This window comes from Kluyveromyces marxianus, chromosome 7 (genome assembly GCF_001417885.1).
Source record: "Kluyveromyces marxianus DMKU3-1042 DNA, complete genome, chromosome 7".
NCBI classification, from domain to species: domain Eukaryota; kingdom Fungi; phylum Ascomycota; class Saccharomycetes; order Saccharomycetales; family Saccharomycetaceae; genus Kluyveromyces; species Kluyveromyces marxianus.
In genome coordinates, this window is record NC_036031.1 from 298,280 (window position 1) to 313,749 (window position 15,470).

Here is a 15,470-nt window from a genome sequence, read left to right on the forward strand (position 1 = left end):
CCTCTTTGGCTCTTCTTCTGCCTCATCTTCTGTCTCTGCCCCTGCCATTGCTTGTAGAAACTTTCTGCGGTCATACGATAGAGCACCCCGCGTTTATTGTGCCCAATTTTGGAAACTCGCCCAGAAATAGACGCGCTCGCTGCCAACAGCAATACAATTGCGCAAGACGGAAGAGAAGATTGGGCAGGGGGAGAGGGGGCAGACTTTATTGGCAAAACCCATACACCAAACACAATACAGTACCAATACGCACAGGGCAGACACCGTTGAGGCGATACTGGCGCGCGCGTAGCTGCAGCAGATTTTTAGAGCTTATTAGTTGTACTATTTTATTTTCTGGCTTGCTATGACGAATGCCCAGAACAACGCGCACGCACACATTGAAGAGAATACGGCCTACGGCACTATTACAGTATGTAGGTAGTACTTATCCATTTGGGAACTTTTTTTTTTTTTAATTCTTTTTTTTTTTTTAATTCTTTTTTTTTTTTTATTTTTTATAGTTATGGTTATAGTTATAGTTATGGTTTCTGGTATTTGGGTTTTGGGTTTGGTTTTGTCTGGCATTCATGCTGCTGGAGCAACGGGGCAGCGGATGCGTTCGTTTTTTGTCAGAGGTAAGCGCGCGTTCGGGGACGTCGCGTTCTGGGTCTTATTGGTATCACCGAATCTCTGGACGAAAGCAAGAGTGGAGAGTGGTACTAACTAGTTTATCCAAGGGTAAATGGCTGGAATCCGGAACAACCAGCGGCTGGGCGGGCGGTGGATGACTGGATGACAGAAGGTACGACAAGCTATAAGCTACGATTAGTCTGGGCGTAGAAGAGGCCGCATACTTTACTTGCTTGGAATTTTCCTTTCTTTGGGAATTTTCTTTCCTTGGAACGTCTGCTTTCATGTATCGATGTTTTTCCATATTGTTCCTTTAGACAATCCCAGAACAGATACCAAGAGATACAAGGTGGGATCAGGTGGATGCCAGGTCGGTATCACGAGGATAAGGGAAACAGAGACGGTAGCAATAGAGTGAGATGTGCGAAAGCCCTACGAGACCCCTTCAGGCCCTTCAGGCCCTTCAGGGGTCGGGAATCGAATCGATTACGTTACGTAAACCTAAAAGCCATCAATGCGGTTGGTCTAGGGGTCTCGAACTTCTGCCTTGCGGTGGATCTGCAACCCCGTAAACACGATTACGTCATGCCGTGGGCCATGGCCATGGCCCATGGCAAAGCGTCGTAAAAGGGAATAATGGATAGATGTTATATGTGTGCAGGGGATAGCATCCCGGAGGAAGGCTTTTACCGTGTTTGCGTGTGCGTGTGCGTGTGACGGCGCACACGCCGGCTGACGTCCTTTTTTTTTTTTTTTTTTTTCTTGTTCTGTTGTTTTTTTTTGGCGCGGGGTGACTCCCGTGACTCCCGGGAGATGCACGGGTGGATGTTGGAGTCATCCACGTGACACAAAGCGCAGCCACGTGACACCAACCGCCCGGCCCACCTTGGCCAGTGTTTGTCATGTATATGTATTTTTTTTTTTGTTTTTTTTTTTTTTTTTTAGAATTCCTTCCTTCCCTTTACTCTACCTGCTCCATCTATACTCCCACACACTACGGACCCTTCAAGCGTTTCTCTCTCCCCCAGATATATGTAACAAGTCCTAGCAAAGCAAGGTAACTAACTGCTGGTGACCTCAGATCCCACTTACAGGAGACAAATCAATCAATCAGTCAGTCAATCAAACAAGCTAGCACACTAGTGAACCCCAGATATGAGTGGAAAGTTCACAAGACTGGTTTTGTTACCCGTTACTGGGTTCGCATTAGGGTTCGGATACTTCGTCAAGCCTTGGCATCTCGACGAGGCATCGCTCCAAACCTTGCACAGACCACTACACGACCAAAGAACAGACATCCTCGACAAGCTTCGCCAGACAGAATGGGTACGCAAACTAAAAGAATCGTCCGCGTACGTCATGCACAGACAATCGGAAAAAGTACCTCCACCCCACAGAGATTACCATGTAGGCCAGGGATTGCTCTACGGGCCCTCGAAGCTAGAAATTGACCCAGTAGTCTTCTCAGACGACGAGAACCACAAGATCCACGTCATTTACCACTTGGGTCAAAACCTCAGCAACGAAAAGGGTGCAGTGCACAAGGGCGTGCTCGCCCTATTGTTGGATGAAGCATTGTGCTACTGCGGCTTCCCCACCCTCCCTAGCAAGAGAGGCGTCACCGCAGCATTGGACATATCGTTCGTGAAAGACGTGCCCGTCGACTCGACCATTGTTCTCAACGCACAAGTCGTGGAGAACAAAGGCCGGAAATGTATCATTAAGGGCACCCTAGAATCTCCTCCGATCGATTCTACCACGACCCTGGGTTCTATGAAATACTGGATCGCTAAAAGCGTTCCAAAGTGGGCGTACAACCCACAGCCAACTATTTATGCGACAGCTACGTGCATCTTGGTCGAACCAAAGTGGTTCAAGTACGTCTCGTGGATTAACATATTCTGATGCTTTTTTTCTTCGGGACATCATGTCCAATTGCAATCTATATTCATCTTAATACTATATTTTGTGTACTCTATACATGTATCGCCATTTCCCTTGCCATTTCCTCTCCTCAAACCAAAGTCCGGTAACTGTCTTTGATTTGCTGGCTACCTCCACCTTACAACATCGCTCGCATATCCAAGCGCAGATCATCCTTATGTAATGGGGAGAAGGGAAATATATAATCCGGGTAATCATATAAGTCTACTCTCTATGTCTTTTTTTTTTTTTTTTTTTTTTTTAGATTTTTCTTTGTTTTACCTAATATTCCCAAAAGGACAGAAAAGCGGTTTTTGCATCAATTAACATATACAAATAAAAAAGTTTTGGCTTCATTTTACCACTGTGCTAAGGATCATAGGGAGAGATCAAGACCTAAAAGGCGCGTGAAAAGACCAGTTCCCAATACTATTCATATTTCAGAGCTTCCAGGAAACGTGCATACCTGAAATAACAAAAAAAAAAAGGATTGTTCTTTGCTTTTCCCTGCTAGCATTTTGATTTATACAAGATAATAGTGAGAGAATAAAGAGTGTTTGATTGATCTCTTCGACGTTACTTCACTTTGGACACACCAGAAGCTTTCAGATACTGTGAAACATCTGGATTTATATTTCTAATAGAATAGTTATAGAAAACGGGAAACAGGACTTGTGTGGCTTGTACTGTTAAAACATAGATATAACTTAGAACTGAAATCAAGGAAGAGAATCCATTTGGCTTATAAAAAAACCCAACAAAAACGACATCAACAATCACTATAAACATGGCTAGCATTGACGAATCAGGCGAAATCTACTGTGACAAGGAATTTGTCGATAAGGTATTTGCCAGACTTGCGAGTAAGTCGGAGAACAGAGTATGTTTTGATTGCGGTGCCAAGAACCCAACCTGGACCTCTGTTCCATTCGGTGTTTTGCTCTGCATTCACTGCTCTGGTGAACACAGAAACATGGGTACCCACATCACCTTTGTTAAGTCTGCCAACTTGGATAAGTGGACAGTGAACAATTTGCGGAGATTCAAGCTAGGTGGTAATGACAGGGCCAAGGAGTTTTTCCTTAAGAACAATGGTAAGCAGTACCTAAGCTCGTCCAGTAATAGAATGGCCAAGTATACCAGTCAAGTGGCTAAGAAGTGGCAAGCCCACTTAAACCAGAAGGTTGCAAAGGATGCTGAACAACACCCAGGTGAGTTGGTGTTCAGCACAGAAGATGACTCTAATACAGACGCTAACTCGGGCTCCTCCAAGGGAAACAGCGCCGATGACTTTTTCTCTAACTGGGAAAAGCCTGCCAATCATAGCAACCTTTCTTTGACTGGCTCACCTCGTAGTTTGACTCCAACCGCTACCGGCAATAAGAATGGGTCATCTATTCTTTCTGGCAATGGAAATGGCAACAAGAGTGGAAATGGCTCCAGAATCACAACAACGAGAAGATCAACGCTGGCTGGATCATCAGGCCTTTCTCAAAACAAGAAGCATTCTATTCTTTCATCTTCAAGAAAGGGAAAGAAAACAGCTACTGCCAAGAAGGTTGATGCAGACTTGTTCGATCAATTCGAAAAGGAAGCCAAGGAAGAAGAAGAATTGGCAACCACCTTTGCATCCACTTCCCTAGGTACCGCCAACCTAACAAGCAACAAGTATGCTGCTACTACTCAATCTTTGGACACCGCTTCTAGACAGGGATCTTACAGCAGTAAACCATCGAAATCTTCTATATCCGGTGGTGTCGACGATCAAGAAGAAGATGAATGGTCTTCAAGGTATAACGACGGTATTACTTTTGACCAGATTAACTCTTCTAATGTCGGATTAATCGGAAGCGATTCAACTTCCAAACCAAAGTTGGCAAAACTTGGGTTTGGTATGACCTCAAACAATGCGGTAAAGGAAGCCAATGCTGCTAACGAAAGCAAAAGAGCGGCTTCTGGCCCCAAATATACCGGTAAAATAGCTCAAAAATTCGGAGAACAAAAGGGTATTTCATCAGACCAGGTGTTTGGTCGTGGCAGTTACGATGACGAAGCAAGTAAAGAGGCACAAGAAAAATTAAGACAGAACTTTAGCAATGCTACTTCTATCTCTTCAGCTTCATACTTTGGCGAAGATCAACAGGAAGAGTCATTCGATGAATTCGGTAGACCAATAAACCCTCAGAATGCTGGTAGAACCAACAGAAGTGGTTCTTTAGGTGGTCGTAACTTCATGGAATTCACATCAGGTGCTGATGATGAATTCGACCTGTTGAAGAACGCAGTGGAACAAGGTGCCCAAAAATTGGGCAACTATCTAAGGGATTATATCAGAAACTGAGACTTTGTTTGCACTTAATTTTTTAGAAGTGGTTTAGTTTTTAAATTGTAATCAAAATCTGTATCACTAGCATCCTAATTGTGAATACATTAAGTTTAGGCGTCCAATAAGAAAAAATAAAATTAACATGGATTAAAGATAGAAACAGGAATGATAAACACAGAATTGATTTCAAAGAGGTTCCTATTTTTTCTTTCTTTCTTTCTCTCTAATATGTATATAATTGGATATAGTAAAGAAGTAAAGTAGTCCTAGCGGATATGTCAGGAATATAGAAGCCTATTTCCCATCATAAAGAACAAATCAATCACGAACTTTGGTCTAAGCTCCACTGAGAAAAGCATATAGGTAAAGGGAATCTTTGACAGCGATGGTATAAGCTTGCGTGAAAGGCCTTTATTTTTTCTAATTTTTTTATGAGACGCGCCAGCAAAATATAAGGTTACTCGTGAACAATATTGTTGGTAATTACGTGATTAAATAGCATTATTAGAAAGGGAGGAAATAAATGTAGGTTTGATAATTATAAAGGAGAAATGTAGTTATTAAATTGCTCGGTCCATGCGAAGGGAAAGTGTGTATCAGAAGGAGAAGAAGAGAGTAGAATGCTTGCATTATTGAAGTAAAGAAGAGGGAGGATCGTGGGGGGAAAGCAGATATTGCTATTCGAGTCTTCTTCTTTTCATGTCATCTTGCTGCAGTTCAGCGTTAGGAGACGCCATAGAAGATCCGTTAGATTTGTACTTTCTTTTCTTTGTCTTGGTACCAGTACCGTTAAGATCGAACGCGAGATCATCTACATCAAACCCAGCGTTTTTGAATTCCGAAGGATGGCTCTTCATCAACTGTCCTATCACCGTAGAGCACATATCCCAGTCCATCTGAGGAGGTTCAAACAGCGCTGTATCTCTATTCATCATGGCTGACCTATACTCTTCTTCAGACATATTATCCACCAGCTTGACGTGATTCACCATATCCGGATTATTTTGGAAAATCACATGCGATATATCACCACCTTTACCGTTTTCCCTGCTAGGGATCGTCAAAAATCGTCCCGAAAGGTCTTGTATCTGGTTCTTGTATGACTTCCTTAGCTTAACGGCCTTTGTACCATCTGGATTCGTTCTAGCAACCTGTCTAGCCACCTCCTCAAGTCCATATACCGATATTAAGTCATCTACTGGGTTTGGTTGTTGTGGTTCGTATACTGGCAGGGTAGGGTCAACATAGTAGTAGTAGTTTGGATACGAGCTCTCGGATTCCTCGATATCTGTCATATTGTCTGAGTCTGAGTCTGTGTATATGTTTGTTTGTTTGTTTCTTCGCGCGCCTCTATCTCTCTCTATCTATCAAATAATAAGTAACTTGAAATCAACCACTTCTCGAGAATAAAAGACAAACGCCCGGCGGCTTTTTATTTATAGCAATACGGAAACACGCTAACTGACACGCTTGGGGGTCCCTTTCGGTTGGATAAGTGCCTCCTAGTTTTCCAACTGTCTTCTAAAACACTTATGCCTATTGTATATGTTATATGAAATGGAATATTGCAATGTAGAAACGCTATATAGCCCAGGAAAAAAAAAGGAAAGAGGGTAACCAAAGAAAAGAACGTACACAGACAACCCTCTACTAGCAGGCACTAGTCAGTACTAACAAAGAACTTGCCAGCTAGCTATATACACTACAAGAGGCCATGCCACGCCATGCCATGCCACGCCATGCCACGCCAGGCCACGCTTTGTCAGCCTTGCAACGGCCCACTATACTATACGATTGCCAAAGGCGGCCCCAACACATCACCTATTGTGTTGGTTTTGGTTTTCATTTTCGCATTGGCTTTGGCTTAGGCTTTGGCACAGGTCTTCGTTTTCACGTACAATGGGATCGATCAAACGTCGATTTTCTGTCTCGTTTAAGCAAGAACAGAGAAGAGAAGAGAAGAGAAGCCTCGAGCAATACGCTGAAATGCTGAGGTGTCGTTTGTTGCTATGAAAACGTCGTACAAAAGGCTGTCGGTAAGTAAGTACGTAAGTAAGTAAGTGGTTGAATTGGGATGGGATGGGATTTGTTTGGCAGATGGAGAGAAAGAGGAGAGGAGAATGGAGTGGAGTGGGTGGGGGAGGGAGAGGGAGAGGGAGAGAGGCGTGTAGTGGTAGTAGAAGTAAAAGGAGAAGCTGCACAGAAAGGATAGTGCCAATGTGACAAAATACCGGAATAACTGCCCAGAACGGGCTGCAGCTCTTTCGTTTGTTGGAGAGTCTCCCAGAAAATAAATTCCTTTTCTATGAAAAAGAAAAATGGATGGAAACGAACGAAGGGGAACACGGGACTGTTTTTGTGTGTATGGGTGTAACACCGAGAAAAAACATTTTTCTAAAAGTAAGTTGGGAGAGCGTTTGATTACCACATTAGGAAACAGAGTGACAAGGACAACCGATTTCTGCTGGAGGAGGAAGGAGAGGAGGAGGGAAAGGCCAGCCGCAGTAGCAGGAAGAAACTCGCTCAGCCTAGGCAGGGACGGGTTGGTGTTGCCTGGTCCAACCCATTCCTCTCTCTCTCCTTCGCCCCACTGGGCCCAGCACCAACCCTTCCCATTGTATCCTCCCCCAATCGTTGCGTTGGCCTGCCTAGCATCCTGCCCAGGGGACCTGCCTGGCATCCCGCCTGGAACCATACCCACCGCCGGGCAATACCTCCAGCAAGGAAACCCGAGAGCACAGAGTTTTGCTCTCTGAGAGAGTAAGCATTGGCATTTTAATTATTCAGTATAATATTGAAAAGTTGCAACAACGATGTGTATTAGTACTGTATACAGACTTTGTATAGCATTTAGTCAATAGCGAAAGACCCAGCAAGGAAAGGAATAGTTCAAGGTATGTGCATAGTGGTACAAATAGCAAGCGAGCGGAATCGATACAGTGGGGATTGAATAGTCTTTATCCAGCAACGATGATAAGCGAAAAAAGTGAAGTTACGACGTCCAATGGATAACCAGTGTGGTTCAACATGATGTTCAGGAAGTTATACAGTGGGATTCAACTACTCAACATTGATATATTAAAGAGGCTTCAGTTATAGTGTTTCACATCAGTGGTTTGGGTTTGGAAAAGTAGAAGTTAATGACGGACGTATGGTAAACGTGTCGATATACTGGACTAGAAGACGAACCCAATGAGGAGGAATACGTTTAATGTTTGACAGATCCCGTTCTCTAAAGAAAAAAAATACAAAGTGGCAACGTCTAAGTTATAGTTCAAGGTCCAACCAACTACCGCAACAACAACATTTGATTCCCCCCGATTTCTAGCCCGCATTAACAAAGAAGGAATTCTTATACTAACAACAATAATCAAACTTCAATCAATATATCATTGTATATTGAGGCAAAGTTAGAAATAATTTTTTTGTACAGATGGCTGCTTCTCTACACCCAAAGATTGTTAAGAAACACACCAAGAAGTTCAAGCGTCATCACTCTGACCGTTACCACAGAGTTTCCGAGAACTGGAGAAAGCAAAAGGGTATCGACTCTGTTGTTAGAAGAAGATTCAGAGGTAACATTTCTGAACCAACTATCGGTTACGGTTCTAACAAGAAGACCAAGTTCATGGGTCCAGATGGTCGTAAGGTCGTTTTGGTTTCTAACGTCAAGGACTTGTCTCCATTGTTGATGCACACCAAGACCTTCGCTGCTGAAATTGCTCACAACGTCTCTTCCAAGAACAGAATTGTTATCTTGGCTGAAGCTAAGAAGAACGGTATCAAGGTTACCAACGCTAAGGCTAGATTGGCTTTGGAAGCTTAAATGTTTTAATATCTAGGTTTTTAAATTGTCAATATAAATTCTCAAAAATCATTTCTTAACATTACATTAGACTTTGTAGGTAGAATTGATTAACTACGAATTCACACCTGTTAATGCGCGCGCGTATAGTTTAGGAGTCCTTTATATTTCTCAATAGTAATGTAGGCATGATGCTCCTCCCCACTCTTATGCCAAGGCTCCACTAATCTTTAATACGTTGCAATATCTCATATTAATATGTTTATACCTGGACGTATATATACATACATATATACACATTGTTCAGATATAAAAGTAAGAGAGTGATGATTGATAAATTTCGAACTTCTAAAACGGAAGGTAAGAGTTTGTCTATAGAAATGACCACTCCCAATGTCATCACAGGGTATCCACAAACTAACAAAAAAGTCTCCAATACAAAGTAGTACAGGTTACTAATTTTTGTAAGTCAATGACAGAACAAGGTATAGATGTAATAATAAAATAAGAGAAGGTAGAAAAAAAAATAAAACAAAGATATAATGGCGATGAGATAATACAATAGTGATAATGGATGGTTCTTTTCTGCTAATGGTGGAATAATAGACAAAAAAAAGTGATGACCTGCTATGAGTTGGAGGAGGGGCAATGTTTAAGGTGTTAGAAATATTGGACCTTTTTTTTTTTTTTTTTTTTGTTTTGTTGTTGTTAGTTTACGACAGAAGAGAGACCTAAGACCTAAGTACGAAAATGCAAATTATGAACTTACAACAGCAACCATTTTAATATGTATCGAAAAGTCAGCACCATTTCTCTTGTGTGTCAGAATTTTATGGGAAGGGGATAAAAATACAAACAATCTTTTTTGAATTGGTTGCTGTATGAAACTAGGCCCACTTGCAATTTCTCACTTGATGAAAGTGTGTCCCTTAAGATAACCAGTACCAAAGCAAGAAACCGATAACGACCCAGATAATAACGGCCGGCACGATACTTGATGTAGCAGTACTCTGAGAGACATCTTTTGAAGGAGCGGGAGCAGTAGTAGACGAACCGGCTTTTTCATCGGTCTTTTTCTCGCTGCTGGCGACATTAGCCTTTGGCTTATCATCGGAAGCAACGGTTGCACCGGTAGAGCCAGAGACTGGAGCCTCGGAAGCTGGAACTGAGGCTGGCGCAGCAGCAGCTCTCTTCTGTACAGGTTCAGAAGTAGTTTCTTCAGTAGCCTTGGAACCGGTGGCAACACTACCCTTATTAACTGGTGGAACAACCTCAGTCTGTACGGCTTCGGTTTGTGGAGCCGTTTGTTCCGCATCTAGCAAGTAATTTACCTTGATCTTCTTTGAGAGACCCTTATTCTTGAATTCGGCTTCCAACTGAGGCCAAGCTTCAGCAACACTGAGGTCGCCTAATTCGTATGGTGCTGGCAAGGCTATGACCAAGAACTTGTCCTTGCACTTGAAACCAGGCTTTGGCTCTTCCTTTAACCCCAAGAAAATAACTTGCACATCAACAGTTTCTCCAGCTGCAACCAGAGCTGCATTTGGTCTTACACAATACACCTTAGGAGCAGTGGTCTTTACTTTGAAAGCAATCGTTTGCTCAGAGTCATTTTTAATGGTAATGTGCTCCGTAGCTTGCGAAGTGAAAGGTGCTGTATCAAAAAATTATACATCAGTTTCCTCGAATCATTCCAAATCGAACTGGCCCTGGGAATAATAGGCTCATACCATGTATGCAGTTATCAAACAACACGCACAGTACAAAAACTCCCAGCCAGATTGACCAGAATAAAACGGTTGTCATGATGGGAAAATAATATAGCTTGTTAGTATTACTGTAATCAATAGAATCAATCAGAAAAACGCAAGCCAAACGATAGTCCCGCGACGTCCAATGACTTGTTTGCTCCGTCCAATTTCGACACAGAAGAGGACTCGATTTCCCACTCACATCATCCCTCAACATGCCAACGAACCCCTATGACATCGACACAAGTCGCAAACAGCCATTGCACCTCACGGTCCCACCGTCACTCACGCACAGGTGAACCCACCCCGACAATCAAAGAAAAAAATATTCTAAATGCGAAAACACATTTCAACACATACGCTTGTATTCCAACACACTTGGAGTAATTTCAACCATTGTTGTACTATATCTAGTTTGTGAAATATCCTTGTTCCTATGAGCTCCCTGCTATCTAGTTTCAAATGCTCACAATGTAGCTATATAAAATCCACAGAAACAATTTTTTATGCAACTTCTAGACTATCCTAGCTCTCAAACAACCAGATATTACTCTCAATTTGTCCAAAACTTGCTCTTGTAAACCTGAACTCTTCACAAACCGTATTTGCAATCGCTTCAACTCGGGTCCACAACTTTTTTTCCTTCGGCCTTCAACGGTAGATCATGATTTCAGGGTAACACAAACAAATGTCTTTTGAGTCCAAAATGGGCCAGGCCAAGTGAAATGGTCTACATAATATAGAGACAAGGCAAGGAAGACCATTCCAGTGCACTGAACAATGGCTTGGTTTCACCTTCCGAGAGATTGGGGGAGCAAAGGTCCTACTAGTAAGTCTTAGTGTGTTTATATATTTATATATATATTTAGTTGTGTGAATGCCAAAAATGTTTCTCAGTAGTCGTCTCCACGTGACACGACTTCCTTCTTATGAGGATGTAGGATTAGTGTGTGTTCGAATTGAGCGGTGTAGGAGCCCTTGATATCGTTTAATGGAGGGTAGTCTTGGACTATACCTTGTTTGACCAAACTGTTCAATGCGTAGAGGTGTTTGTCTTCTCCTAATCTGTCCAAGTAACGACGACAGAAAGGTATGGTTCCGAAGTTATCATCAATGACTTTTAGGAGGTGTTTTGCACTGGAGAGCGATGGAGTTGAGTGGGCGCCCTGTTTCTTGGCGTAGTGCGAACATTCGCCCTCTTGCACGACGTAGCCACGACCCGTGCTACCGAATGTCTCGATAGCAAAGTGCTCGTTTTCCTCCATCTTAGTAGTGTCACCATTCTTGACGATGGGGACGGACTTCCCACCGTGGATACGGTATGGCGCAATGTTGTGACCGCACAAGTTCCGGCAAGGCTTCACTTGGTACGTTTTGCCGTTAATTTCGACCTCGTAGGACTCCATGACTTCCTGGATGGCTTCACCAATGTCCGTTAGTCTGACGTCGATACCGGCTTCCTTGATACCAGTGTTCGTAGCGTCCTTCACAGCAGCAAGCAAGTTGTCGTATTGTGGGTCGAACGTGACTGTGAATGCAGAGTCGATGATGTACCCGTTCACGTGGACACCAAAGTCTAGCTTCATAACATCTTCGTACTTCAACACGGTCTTATCTCCCGCATTTGGAGTAAAATGCGCAGCGCAATGGTTCAAAGACACACCGGTTGGGAAGGCTACACCTTGGCTCTTGGGCTGGTCCACGTGATCCCCATTAGGGTCTGTACCTGTGAATTTTCTCGTAGCATCTTCAACAATGTTGACGATCTCGGTTAAAGTCATGCCAGGCTTGATCTTGTTTCTTGCGTTTCTTCTCACACGACGGTGAATCTCGGCGGCCTTACGCATGTCGTTGACCCTTTGTTCGTACTCCTCGTTTCTCTCGTTATAACGCTTTTCTTCATCCGTCACTCGGTTCAAGTTGAAATCTTGGTGATACTCCATCCATTCTCCCTCAGGGTACTTCTCATCAGGGTATATCAACGCAATGTTCTTCATGTTGTTAGCCTTCTTCTTCTTCTTCTTTTTCTTCTTTTTCCCATCCTGCTCACCAGCACCGGCAGCATCTGTTTCCTCAACACCTTCCGCACCTACTTCAACAGGAGTAGATGTTTCCGGGGTCTGTTCTTGGCTAGCATCGGCAGCTTCTCTAACTTCCGCTTTTATTTCGTCAGACATCTCTTTGTATTATATTTAAGTCCGAAAAGTCCTTATTGCGGTGTGATTGCCCCGTGTGTGCGCGTGCGTATCTTTACTAAAATATATTACAAATGCACAGAAAGCAATATGCACACCTTAACAGAGTCTATTGATAACTTTCTGGCAAGGAACCCTTACAAGAATCCTATTTGTCCCTCTATATTACGCTTTAGTTAAAGAAGCTTTCTCTTTGTAAGGTTTAAATTTTTCAACATGCAAAAAAAAATAATAATTCCAGAGACAGGAAGGCCTTGCTTGATTTCCAGACGATAGAGGACAATCAGTCGCCTGTAAATCTACGTATTGCTATACTCCAGAGGATTCAAACCACTGAAAGAACTTAGAGCATCTGGCAATTATCTACGCTTTAACATTAGGTTACTTGGAAACTTAATTTGTGGTGTGTTTTGAACCATTTCTACCCGATTGTCACATTAATACGAATAAGCAAAGTTTCTTTACCATGCTTGGATTCAGAGGCATTTTATCTAGCGTTCGCGTCAATGCTAGGCCATTCTCACAATCTGCTGTGAGAACGCAAGAGATTATAGATTTTACCAGATTGAGTTTGCTCAAGAGGACCAAAGAGGCCGATGGTTTGTCCAGAAAAGATTCTTCGCTCTCTTCGATGATGCAGTCGCCTAGAGAGGCGGCTTTGCATTCTAAGCTTACTGGGATCCAAGCCGGAAGGACGGTGGATGTATTCACGGGGAATACCGCTGCAGCTTTCCAGAGGTTGGGAGCTGTAGTGAGAGCCAACGGGATCATGAGAGACAAGAGAAGCCAAAGATTCTACTTGAAGCCCGGTAAGGCTAGAGAGATGAGAAGATCTCGTAAACACAGAAAGGAGTTCATGAAGAGTTTCAAGCACTTGATAGAGGTGGTCAAGGATGCCAAGAGAAAGGGGTACTAGACGTGCTAGGGATACTGATGGTATAGTTCTCATGTATATAAAAAAAAAAACTATTCAGTCCATGTAATTAGAATTGAAACAAAAGACTAGAATATCTAACACACGAGTGTCACATGCCGACCTAACTGTTCGCAAACTCTTTTATCACTCAATTCTCAGTTAGTTTTATGCTCTTCTTTTAGGTATGCACATTATAGATGACTGATTTATGAAGTTTTAGGCAGCCAATTTGTGATTAAAGAAGTAGCCAAGTACATAATAATATATACATACATACAACCACACAAAAGAGAAAGGCAAGGTCAAAGGCAAACCACAAACCACAAACAAGGGAAAGAAAAGGGCAGCTAACACAGGTGTGGATCAAACATGTCCTCCAGCGTTCAGTCGGGTGTCATTACCCTCTTACACACGGCATGCGGAGCAGGAATCCTTGCAATGCCATATGCCTTTAAGCCTTTTGGATTGATTATTGGGCTATTAATGATTGCATTTTGTGGGTTATGCTCGTTTACAGGTCTATATTTACAGGCATACGTGTCTAAATACGTGCCAGGAAGGCATGCTTCGTTTTTCTCTTTATGTCAGTTGACCTATCCGCAATTGAGCGTGGTTTTCGATGCTGCGATTGCAGTCAAATGTTTTGGTGTTGGTGTGTCGTATCTTGTTGTTGTTGGCGACCTTTTACCTCAAATAATGTCAACATTCAGCCACAATGAATGGTTGCTCTCGCGTCAGTTTCATATCACAGCTATTACCTTGGTTGTCGTAACCCCGCTATGTTTTATCAAGAAATTGGATTCCCTTAGGTACACGTCGTCAATCGCCATTTCCGCGGTTGGATATCTCTGCTTGCTTGTCGTGTTCCACTTCCTGGTGCCAAGCAGCGAGATTGACGAGTTGAAGGGCCATGTAAGCATATGGAAACCGTCAGATGTCGACTCTTCCGTATTGAGCAGTTTCCCAATATTCGTGTTCGCGTACACATGCCACCACAACATGTTTTCCATCATCAACGAACAGTCCAACAACTCTCTTGCCAGTCTCACTAAGTTGATCAGAACTGCAATTGGGTTGGCCATGTGCCTATACTTCATGATAGGCGCACTTGGATACTGTACCTTTGGTGACAATATCTCGGGGAACATTATCACGTTATACCCCATGTCTGTGTCAAGCACCATCGGCAGGATTGCCATCGTGTTGCTAGTGATCCTAGCCTTCCCATTGCAATGTCATCCTGCCAGAGCGTCCATAAACCATATTCTACACTTTTTCACCAACTCTAAAGAGCACCAGCACCAGCACCAGCTCTCAGCTAACGAACAAAATAGACTATTGAGCAACCTAGAAGAAAATGCGCCATTGTCCGGCTCCGCGAGCTCATTCATAGATGACATTGACGATCTGGTAGAGGAGGACAGCCCACGCCAGCCACCGATAGTGACGCTAGAGGGCAAAAAATTCATTTGCATCACCACAGGTATCCTCGTATGCTCATACGCGCTCGCAATGACCGTCACCTCGCTAGCCAAGGTCCTCTCCATAGTAGGTGCCACGGGCTCGACCTCCATCTCGTTTATCTTACCGGGCATCTTCGGTTACAAACTAATTGCGTCAGAATACCAGAACCAGGAGGGCTCCACAAAGCCGCCAACCGGCGAACGTGTCTTGCGAATCGTGTCCCTGCTCCTCTCGATATGGGGCGTCATCGTCATGGTCACCTCGCTCTCAGCAACCTTGCTCTTCCACGCTGTAGGGTCTCACTAAGGCTCCAGTGGCCTGTGGCCTGTGGCCTGTGGAATGTGGAATGCGGCATATCACGTGCCAAACACGTGACTAACATTCTCGTTCAGATCTAAAACACCAACACGTCACAATGCGCAAACGGTTCCACGCGAAATTTCAGCAGGCTTTAACATGAAAAATAAAGCTGCATCTG

The 15,470-nt window shown here is 43.3% G+C and overlaps 7 protein-coding genes across 7 annotated transcripts; 5 read left to right on the forward strand and 2 right to left on the reverse strand.

Moving 5' to 3' along the window:
* Positions 1 to 1,767: 1,767 nt before the first annotated feature.
* On the forward strand, positions 1,768 to 2,517 carry MRX3 (Mrx3p; the record flags this gene model as incomplete). Its single annotated transcript, XM_022821393.1, has 1 exon — positions 1,768 to 2,517. One exon carries the CDS (start codon positions 1,768 to 1,770, stop codon positions 2,515 to 2,517), a length of 750 nt encoding a protein of 249 aa, XP_022677759.1.
* An 805-nt stretch (positions 2,518 to 3,322) lies between these two features.
* Positions 3,323 to 4,876, forward strand: GLO3 (ADP-ribosylation factor GTPase-activating protein; the record flags this gene model as incomplete). Its single annotated transcript, XM_022821394.1, has 1 exon — positions 3,323 to 4,876. The coding sequence occupies one exon, from the start codon at positions 3,323 to 3,325 to the stop codon at positions 4,874 to 4,876; it is 1,554 nt and encodes a 517-aa protein (XP_022677760.1).
* A 662-nt stretch (positions 4,877 to 5,538) lies between these two features.
* ROX3 (Rox3p) lies at positions 5,539 to 6,156 on the reverse strand (the record flags this gene model as incomplete). The annotated part of the gene is made up of 1 exon (XM_022821395.1): positions 5,539 to 6,156. The coding sequence occupies one exon, from the start codon at positions 6,154 to 6,156 to the stop codon at positions 5,539 to 5,541; it is 618 nt and encodes a 205-aa protein (XP_022677761.1).
* Positions 6,157 to 8,294: 2,138 nt separating this feature from the next.
* RPL32 (60S ribosomal protein eL32) lies at positions 8,295 to 8,687 on the forward strand (the record flags this gene model as incomplete). The annotated part of the gene is made up of 1 exon (XM_022821397.1): positions 8,295 to 8,687. The coding sequence occupies one exon, from the start codon at positions 8,295 to 8,297 to the stop codon at positions 8,685 to 8,687; it is 393 nt and encodes a 130-aa protein (XP_022677762.1).
* A 2,623-nt stretch (positions 8,688 to 11,310) lies between these two features.
* Positions 11,311 to 12,594, reverse strand: MAP2 (methionine aminopeptidase; the record flags this gene model as incomplete). Its single annotated transcript, XM_022821398.1, has 1 exon — positions 11,311 to 12,594. The coding sequence occupies one exon, from the start codon at positions 12,592 to 12,594 to the stop codon at positions 11,311 to 11,313; it is 1,284 nt and encodes a 427-aa protein (XP_022677763.1).
* A 484-nt stretch (positions 12,595 to 13,078) lies between these two features.
* MRP21 (mitochondrial 37S ribosomal protein bS21m) lies at positions 13,079 to 13,528 on the forward strand (the record flags this gene model as incomplete). The annotated part of the gene is made up of 1 exon (XM_022821399.1): positions 13,079 to 13,528. The coding sequence occupies one exon, from the start codon at positions 13,079 to 13,081 to the stop codon at positions 13,526 to 13,528; it is 450 nt and encodes a 149-aa protein (XP_022677764.1).
* A 369-nt stretch (positions 13,529 to 13,897) lies between these two features.
* Positions 13,898 to 15,298, forward strand: AVT5 (amino acid transporter; the record flags this gene model as incomplete). The annotated part of the gene is made up of 1 exon (XM_022821400.1): positions 13,898 to 15,298. One exon carries the CDS (start codon positions 13,898 to 13,900, stop codon positions 15,296 to 15,298), a length of 1,401 nt encoding a protein of 466 aa, XP_022677765.1.
* Positions 15,299 to 15,470: the final 172 nt, after the last annotated feature.